Consider the following 10,036-nt stretch of genomic DNA (forward strand, 5'->3'; position numbering starts at 1 on the left):
AGGCATCCTGTCTTAAAGATAAATATCCCCCTCAAAAGGCAGGCACAGCCCTTGCCCTGTGCATGGCAGGACATTCAGCTGATGGTTTTGTGATGCCACATATCCAGCACAGCCTTGGCAATGCTCTTGTGCTGGAAACATATTAAACAACATTGTCATGTATTGAAAACTGGCAAATCTCCAGGCTGGGGTTTCAAGGGATAATTTGTAGATTGAATGTTAATGAATATTATTGTTATTATCTTGCAAGGCTGTGCTGACTTCACTCTGTTGCCCATTGCACATCTTGATTTTTACTTTTTTTTTACCCCTATAACAAGCAGCATAGGCAATTCCAGCACAGCCAGCTGAAGACACATGGGAAAAGGTGATTCTTTCTGTGCCCATGTCACTGCCTCTCCAAATATCTGCTGACACAGGATTGCTGTTCTGAGTCCTCTCTGTCCTTCTTCCTGCAAACTCACCCAGCCTCAGCAGTGCTGCCCCAGCCATGGCACGTGGAGCTCAGGAGCAGGCACCCAGAGCATCCTCAGCAGCATAAACCTTCTTTTATCTCCGTGGGGAAAGAGGCACGGAGGGGAAATGCTGTCATTTCTTCAGCTCTGTGCTGCCCTGAGAGCTGTGATGTGGCTTTTTGTGCAGAACATCAGAGCAGCAGCTCACCTGCAGCAGGTGCTCCGGTGCAGGATGCTCCCCTGCAGCCCCCAGGGGCACTCACAGCCTGCTCCAGCCCACCGTGATTTATGTGGCACTTGTGCAATTGATGTGCTTTGTGCCTGGGGACAGTTAAATGGTAGCTCTGTCATTAGTTTAAGCAGAGGTTAAAGGTGATCAATAACAAGGGTTTCACGCCCAATTGATCACCCCTTGCTATTTATTTCTGCCTTTTGCTTTCCATTCCACGGTGCTTTTAGAAATAGTAATTAAAGACATAACAAGTGTTCCAGTAGGCAGAATATCAAACACTCCAGATATTGATTCAATTCTCTCCCTTTTTAGCGACAGTGACCTGTGCCTGTCCCCAGCACCAGCAAGGCTGGGCCAGCCTGCAGGGCTGGGGGCTGAGAGCCCTCCTGGGGCAGAGCCAGCCCTGCCCTGGGCAGGAGGTGGAGGGAGAGCAGCACAGAGCTCGGGGACAGGCAGCTTTTAGTGTCCTGGTCACCCTCTGAGCATCAGTGCTTGGCCCATCCTGTGCTCCTTTAGGGTGACTGAGGGGTACTAATACACAGTGAGCTCCTGGGAATCAAAATCATGGGACAGATTTTCTCAAGAAAACCCCAAAAAACCCCCCAAAAAAGCCAACAAAAAAACCACCAAAAAACCCCAAACAAACAAACAAACAAAAAACAACCAAAAACACCCGAAAAACCCAAAACCCAACCGAACAAAAAAACCCCCAAAAACCCAAACAAAACAAACAAAAAACCCAGAAAGAAACCCCACCCAAAAAATCAAACAAACCCAAAAAAGTACAATATGCAAAGATGTCCATTTGCCCATGGGCTCTCTCATACCTTCTGCTGGTCCCTGACTGCAGAGCTGGCATTTCCATGGAGCATCCAGCTCTCGTGCATACATGTGATATTTGCTTGAAGGTTTTTGTGCACTTGTTCACTGATTTACTTTGAAGGACACAGCTGATTGGGGTGCAGCTCCTGTGAGCCATCCACCTTCCCTAAACATGCTGCCAGAAACGTTTTGCAGGAAATCCTGTTCTGTGGTAACTGCTGAGAGTTTTGGCCCTAGAGAATCTGGTCCGGCCAGGGGAGCACTGGGAGAGCACAAGGGGAGCAGCATGTGAGGTTTTGAGATGGTTTTCATCCCTTTGCTCCCAAATGCTTTGACACCCATGCCATGGAATGGAAAGAACATCCTAGAATGTCCTGAGCACTGAGCATTCTCACCCTCCTGGCACTCCCAGCCCTGCTGAGGACAGGGAGGCACAGGGGACACGGATCTGTCCTGAGGAAGAGAAATTCAGAGCTGCACCCCGACCCCACTGGCAGGGGTGAGGGCAGGGGACAACGTCCGACACCACGGCGTGTCCCTGCTCCTGCAGACAGCTCTGCCACAGGCCATAAAAACAACATAAAAACAACATTTATAAAAACATAAAAAATGCACAGCAATGCTGCTGCGAGCCGGGGCTGCGCTGCCAGCTCGGGCTGGATCCAGGGTGGGGGGGGATCCCTTCCACAGTGCTTTTCTCAACAGGAGCAGCCCATCCTGCCCTGCACAGCCCGGGCACACGGAGAACACAGCCAGGGCAGTGGGACTGGAGCAGGGCAGCGAGGTTGGTCCCTGCACACACGGGAATGCTCTTCCCGCAGAGGGGCTGAGAATTCCCTCTGCATCTCAGCTGCTGCTGCCCCTTCTGCTGAGGTGGCTCAGCAATCAGGGTGAATTAACGCCTGTAACTTTATGTCATGGTTTATGATATCGTTCATGAGAAGTAAGAACACTGGGGGAAAAAAATATCCGAAACATTTCTCGTGGTTCTTAGGAAAATGAACGGGGGATGTGGGAGCAAAACCCAGGAGCTCTGACAGCATTTTAGAGCAAAGCCTGTGATGTAGCAGATCTCACAATCACCCTCGTGTGCAACTCCCTCATTGCCTGTCCTTCTGCTGGTTTGCCTGCAACCAGGTTAATCTTAAACACGACTGAAGAAACATCTCCAATTTAAAACTACTTATTTATTTAAAGCATCTCCAAACATAAAGGCATCTAATGCAATAGCTTGACTCTTTATTCTGCAAATCACTGCAAAAGATGCAAATGTGTAAATTCATTTCCTAGAGTTCTGTCTGGCTACAAATTTATGATCCAGCATAATCTCAGTCGTATAGCCTTTAGTGTGACTGAGAGGCACTAATACACAGTGAGCTCCAGGGAATCAAAATCACAGGACAGATTTTCTTAAAAAAAAAGAAACAAAAAAAGCCCCCTCCAAACCAAACAAACACAAAAAAAGCACAGTAAAATGTAAAGATGTCCATTTGCCCATGGGCTCTCATACCTTCTGCTGATCCCTGACTGCAGAGCTGGCATTTCCATGGAGCATCCAGCACCTCTCGTGCATATATGTGATATTTGCAAGAAGGTTTTTGTGCACTTGTTCACTGATTTACTTTGAAGGACACAGCTGATTGGGGTGCAGCTCCTGAGACAGAGCTGAGCAGCTTCAGTGAGTCATCCACCTTCCCTAAATATGCTGCCAGCTTGGAAACATTCTGTAGGAAATCCTGCTCTGTGGCTGTGGTAACTGCTGAGTTTTGGCCCTAGAGAATCTGGCCCAGAGATGGAAAGCAGATCTCCCTGTGGAGCTGAGAGAAGAAAAAGTCCACAAGGAAACAGGTTCTGGATGCTCCTGGTGCTGCACAAACGCCTTGATGAGGCAGAATGCTCCAGAAGAAAGGTGGGAAAAAGGAAAATAAAGAAACACCTTTAAAGTTTGGCATGAATGAAAAGCATTCTTCGCTGCAGCCCGTGCTCTCAGCAGCGTGTGAACCAGGGAAACAATGTAAAACCTTTACGAGAAATAACGCTCAATTTGCCCAACACCAAAAATAATGTGATATCAGGGACTATGAAATATTCATCAGGTCTGATCTAACATGCACATTTTATGGTGTGTGCAGCATCACATGCTTTAAAGCAGCTTTTGCAATCTCATAATCCCCACGCACGGCACAGACACGGGGTCGTGTCAGCTCACACTGGAGCTGGGGGGACTTCTGCTGGCAGAGCTTCCTCCAAGGACAGAGGAGAACACCTGAGCAAGTGCAGCTGGCCACATCTCTGCTGCTGGGCACACCTACTCGCAGTAAATCACAAGTGGGAGCAAAGCTGGATGCCCATAAATCAGCCTGGCACAGCGCAGTGGTGGCTCCCATGGGAGACTTTAACGAGCTCCTTCTCGGTGTGTTTGCTGTACACGATGCTGCTGCTCAGAGCCCACATTGTACTCGCTGCTGGAAGCCTGCAGAAAACCTTTGGAGCTTTGGAGCTGCCCATCTCAGGAAGGTACGTTAGCCTTGGTCCCCCTGAGCAGCAATATTAAACCTAGCGAGAGCAGACACTGTCATCAATGGACAAATGGAAATTTAGCATTTTAAAACAAAACCAAAACACCCCAAACACCACCTCAGCTTGCTCCTGCCCCTGCTGGGGCTGATGTGCTGCAGAGGAAAAGAGGACAGCAGGCACTGGCAGCAGGCAGAGCCCCTGTGAGTGCCTGTCCCCAGCCCATGGCAAGGGCAAGCACCAGCTCCGAGTCACCAGCCAGGGTGGGCTCATTTCAAACAGCCCAACTGTAAGAAAAACAGCTAAGGAGAAGTCATTCCAGAGTTGTGGAGGTCTGCCCCAGGGCAGGACCCAAATCTGCTTCCAGAACCTGTGAGGTGACAACTCTGAGCTGTCCTGGGGCTGATCCAGCTCCAGCGGCAGAGTTAGCATAAAATTAAAATATATGCAAACAACATTAGCACAGAATTACAAATTTGTTTAACCCGATGGTACTGAAATCTCTCCTTCTAGGGGAGAGAGCAAGCAGGAGTGGGCAGAATTGGGAACGAGACTCTTTGGTGTTAATGTTGATGCCCCGAATTTTCATGTGAAGAGATTATTCAGCTGCTGCCTTAGCTCATTAGGGGCCAGTCGCACCACAGCACTGTGCTGGGATCAGGCACAGCTCTGGCTGGGCAGCCCTCAGAAGAGACCAGATTCAGTGGAAAGAATAAGATGAACGTGGCATTACTAATTACAAGTGACTGTGCCTCGCCAGGCAAACTGCTGTGCTGTAGTCACTTGTGCAGTTGTTATACAGCAAGCATTCCCTGCTCCTGCAAGTGGCAGCAGTAACACTGTAAGACCAGAAAGCTGGAAGAATTTGGACACTGGAATAATACAACCTTGTCCTAAGCATGCATGAAAGCTGATAGGCAACTGTCCACCTTTTTACAAGGAAAAGGGAAAAAGTGATACCCTGCTGAATACTGTCTGCCTAACAGAAAACTGCAATGCCCTGAAATTACCAATAAGCAGTTTATAAGATGACAGCATGTGGGAAGCACAGCTGCCCTCCCGTGTCCCTGGAGCTCACAGCCAGGCTCTCTGCCCAGGCAAGGGTGGCACAGCACAGCTCACACCCTTCTGGGAGCCTGGGAAGGGGCTGCACTCGCCTGGAACCAGCTTCCCCAGCTGGCCAAAGAGCCCCTGGTCACCTCCTCAGCAGTGTGAGATGTAAACCCCGGGTCAGCAGCCCCTCTGGACTGTGGAAAAGGCAGGCAGATCACCCCAGCCCTGGTGATGGATGGCACCTGCCCCAAGCACAGCCTGGTGCCACCACGGCACTAAGCAGAGCCCGAATGTCTGAAGGGCATCTGCTCAGCAGCAGAGTGCTGCTGGGTTAGAGCAAGGATTTCCCACCAGCACAGACCCAAACCCTCTCTAAACTGCACTGGCAGTGCCTCTGCTCCTTATCTACACTTCCTACTTTGTATGTTTACTTTTTACTTTGTTAAATAAGTATTTGTACATCTGCTTTTATTTAGTGTACCGACACCACAGTCCTACCTTTTCTTGCTTTACTACTGATGCAGTAGTATGAGGTCATGCTTTCACCTTAGTGAGAAACAACCACCAAAAAAAAAAAAAAAAAGTCTTCCTCCAGTAATTGCCATTTAATCCCTGACCAGGAAAACTAACAAGTTATTCTAAGATAGGCAAAGCTTTGGGGCATCTGATTTTTAGAACAGCTGAGCACTGCGGCACTGCAGAAAGGAGATCTACAAAGAGTATTTTATTTTTATTTTTGCTGCTCAACAGCACGAGAGAGCTAATGCAGCGGGGCTGCCAGTGCCTTATCCAATGTGACACACCGAACAACCCAAGGGTGCTCATCCTCCCCAGCACTCACTGCACATCTCGTCCCCTAGCAGAACACAATGTGAAAACTGACCCTGCCCTTCTGAGTATCAATACAAATCCTGCTTGCCATCCAGGTTAGTTCAGAATGAAGAGGTTACTGAAATGTCTCCTGCTATAAAAAATCAGCACAATTAAACATTCAATGCAAACGAGTTTGTTTTCTTTAAGTAACAAGCAAATTAAAAAAACCCTCTTTTGTTCAGTTTTGTTTCTTCTTCCCTTAAAGCCTGGCTGTCACACCGAAATTCTTAAGCAAAGGCTGCAATTACAGCATGACAAAACACTAAAAACAATGGTACATGTGTGGGGAACACACGAGGTAACAGCTAAGGATAGATTCTCAGAGTTGGAAATTAATTTAAATGCTGTCATGATAGATTGACTCAAACCCTTAAATCATCCTCCTCCTTTACTTTTTTACTGGAGTGTATCATCTAAACTACTACACCTGCACAGCTACTTAGAAATTAGTAAATATTGAGTTAAAACAGCAAAACTTTTTGAATTCAGGATCTCTACCACAGCACTACCATTCTCTGGTCTTGTATAAAAACCAATCTTATTACAAAAAAGGAAGATAAGCCTGTAGCAAAAGCTGACAGAACACACACTGCACACTAAGCCCTTTAAGTGAGATTTTGTATTATGCTCCGCATGCCAAGGGAAGTTATTAAGACCCTAACCCACAGCATGCACTAACTGGTTTGTATCACAAAGTGAACCATTTCTTTACAGGGTATTTGATGAAATAACTGCTCAAAGTGACTTTATTTTAAAATCTCAAAAATCAGTTTACTAGAATTTTGAATGAGAACTTGATAGTCTTGTATTAGCTGATGTAGAATAGCTACATTATAAGAAACATTGAAAATGCACTAAATTATAACATTATCAATGGCAAATGTGACATTGCTCAGACAAATAATATACACCCTCACCAAAGGCACAAAACGCAATAAAATCAAACTGCAACGAAGACAAGAATTTTCAAGCATAAATTTTCAAGAGTAAGTTACATTTGGTATGTTAGAAATTTTTATGTATATTAAAAAGAATCATACATAAACTGCAATGCACAATGCAGTGCTTCTACTAAAAAAACCCCTTTAAAGCTTCTGTTTTCACAGCACATAATTTGTACTGAAGAAAGTGGGGAAACCATCCAGTGCCAGATGTCTGAGAACATCAGTAAATTCTCAGCCAACTAAGAAGAAAGAATTTGGTCCTTTGCTACCAGATTTCGATCAAGTATTTAATCAGTGCAAGAGCTCTGTATGGGAACATATTTCAAAAGTTCTCCCAACACACAAAACACCGCAGGGATCCACGGACCTGCAAAGGCAAGCAATCCTCACACGCGACTTTTCTCGGTGCTGCAAGACAAGGTTTAAAGCAGAGATGCAGGATCATTCTTCCGAGAACCGACAGGCTGAAAATACATTTTCTGCGTTTTTCCCGGCATAACCACCAAATACTCGGGAATATTTGAAATAACGAAACCACGACACGGAAAGCTGGCGGCACCACAAAAAGCGGGAGCGTGGTTTGAGCAGAAGGAATCCACTGGGCAGCACAGCGGATCGCCCCTGCGGCAGGCGGGAGCGAAGTTCCGTGCGGGCTGAGTCCCGCACCAGCAAAACCCCGCGGGAAGGTGCGGGCAGCACGGCAGGGCAGCGGCTCGCAAACCCCGCCGGGCACCGGCGACACCGGGAACGGCGATCCCCGGCGGCCACCGGGACCGGGACCGCGGCGGCCACCGGGACCGGCCCCGACGGCCGCGCTGCCCCTGCAAAGACGACACGAGACCGGTTCCTGGGTAAATGGTTTATGTAAGTAATAAAATATTTACTATAACATAAATAGAAACGTACCCTCGCAGTCTACATTGGTTTTTGCAATAAGAGATACAAACAAAAAAAAAAAAACCGAAACCCCAGGGGACGGACCGGACTGAACCCACCGACGGGAGGGTGCGAGCTCCGCGCACGGTTAGAAATAAATAGAGACGGGCCGGGAAATGGTTTCGAAGCGTCCCCCCGGGCCGGGCAGAGCGAGGAAGGGAATAAATTAGAGATCGCAAACCTTTGGCTACTGCTGCGGCGGCCGCTGCGGCTCCGGCGGGCGAATAAATAGAGCGCGGGGCGCGGAGCGGGCGGCCGGGCCAGTCTGAGAATAAATTAAAAACGCGTCCCCCGCTGCCCGCCGGGCTCCGCGGGCTCCGGGCAGTCACTGCACGGCGCCGGGCAGCGCGTGGTGCAGCGGCGAAGTGTCCGCCTGTGCGTAAACGTCCTCCATGGGGGGATGCGGGACCCCGGCCGGCGTCATCCGCTTCTCCTTCTGCCGCCGGTTGCAGAACCAGACCCGCACCACCTCCTTCTCCAGCTGCAGGGAGTCCGCCAGGGAGGTGATCTCGTGCGCCGAGGGCTTGGGGCACTTGAGGAAGTGGTTCTCCAGGGCGCCCTTGACGCCCACCTCGATGGACGTGCGCTTCTTGCGCTTCCGGCCCTGCGCCGCGATCTTGTCCAGGCTGGTGGGGCTGCCCGTGCTGGAGTCCGTCTCCTCCAGCCACTTGTTGAGCAGCGGCTTCAGCTTGCACATGTTCTTGAAGCTCAGCTGCAGCGCCTCGAACCGGCAGATGGTGGTCTGCGAGAAGACGTTCCCGTACAGGGTGCCCAGCGCCAGCCCCACGTCGGCCTGGGTGAAGCCCAGCTTGATGCGGCGCTGCTTGAACTGCTTGGCGAACTGCTCCAGGTCGTCGGAGCTGGGCGCGTCCTCGTCCGACGGCTCGGGCGGCCCCAGCGGCGGCGGCGACGCCGCCAGCTCGTGCCCGCCCGCCTCCTCGGCGCCCAGCGGGTCGCGCAGCCCGTGGTGCAGCGCCGGCGCCGGCGGGCCCAGCATCCCGTTGATGCCCGCGTAGGGCTGCGCGTAGAGCAGCGGCTGCGCCGCTGCCCCAGTCCGTGCCGGCGCTGGGCAGCCACTGGTGGTGCGCCAGCCCGACGGCGTGCCCGGCGGCGGGGGCCAGCCCCTGCAGGTACTCGTGGTGCATCATCTTCTGCACCTCGCGGTACGTGGTGCCCTGGTGCAGGCGGTCGCCGTCGGGGTGCATGAGCGCGGCGGAGCGCGGCAGGTACTGCGCGGCGGCGGCCATGGCGTGTGCGCCGCGCCGCCCGCGCCGCGCTTTAGAGCCGCGCGCCGGGGGGCGGCGGCAGGGCGCTGCCCACGGGATTGGTCGGCGGGGGCGATGGGCGGGGCAGCCCGCGGCGGAGCGGGCGCTGATTGGAGGAGAGCGGTTCATTCATGCCGAGCTGCCGGCGGCCGCACGGGCCGGGTGCGGGGGCGCACCGCGCCCGCACCCCCTGCGCTCAACCTCTGCCCGCACCTTCTGCTCGGATCTCCTGTCCGCACCCTCTGCCTTCACCCTCTGCCCGCATCCCGTGCCCGCACCCTCTGCCCTCCCCTCTGTCCGCACGCTGTGCCCACACCTTCTGTCCGCACTCGCTGCCCGCTCCCCTGCCCTCTTCCCCTGCCCGCTCCGTCTGCCCGCACTCTCTGCCCGCACCCCGTGCCCGCACTTTCTGCCCGCATCCCGTGCCCGCACCCCCTGCTCTCACCCTCTCCCCGCACCCCCTGCCCGCTGAATTTTGGCTGCCGCGAGGCCGGGGTGAGCGCCGGCTCCCGCAGCTGGTGTGCGGGGGTGGCCACTGGGGCTCAGCCCCTGGGCTGCGTCCTGATCCAGACCAAGTTGGGATGTTAAAAGTCGCGATTGAGCTTTTTTGGTAAACTTGGAGCCCGGAAAGGTGGGAGCTCCTTCCTGAGCGCTGCATGGCACAGAGCAGCAAGGGCCAAGAAATGAGGATCTGAGATTGTTTGGGCGTCATGGGAAATGTGGGTCTTGGATGCTGCCTCAGAGGCAAGTCTCTGAGCCGGTTTGAGGGTTGGCACAGGATAAAGGGTGGAGGAATTTGTGGGAAAAGACAATGACAACAAGAAACAGACATGTCTGGCAGTGCTGGGAGGGGGGCAAGGGATGTCTTAATTAAGCCAGCTCCAGACTTCATCCGGGGCTTGAGGCCCAAAGTGAATCAGGGTAGGCACCGGGAGCATT

The 10,036-nt window shown here is 51.9% G+C and overlaps 1 protein-coding gene across 1 annotated transcript; it reads right to left on the reverse strand.

Moving 5' to 3' along the window:
- Positions 1 to 6,784: 6,784 nt before the first annotated feature.
- POU3F1 (POU class 3 homeobox 1) lies at positions 6,785 to 9,091 on the reverse strand. The gene is given in 2 exon segments (XM_039729196.1): positions 6,785 to 8,872; positions 8,874 to 9,091. Coding segments are annotated over 2 exon segments (921 nt in total). The 5' UTR covers positions 9,080 to 9,091; the 3' UTR covers positions 6,785 to 8,157.
- Positions 9,092 to 10,036: the final 945 nt, after the last annotated feature.

Source organism: Passer montanus, unplaced genomic scaffold (genome assembly GCF_014805655.1).
Source record: "Passer montanus isolate IOZ18808 unplaced genomic scaffold, ASM1480565v1 scaffold68, whole genome shotgun sequence".
Classification (NCBI taxonomy): Eukaryota; Metazoa; Chordata; class Aves; order Passeriformes; family Passeridae; genus Passer; species Passer montanus.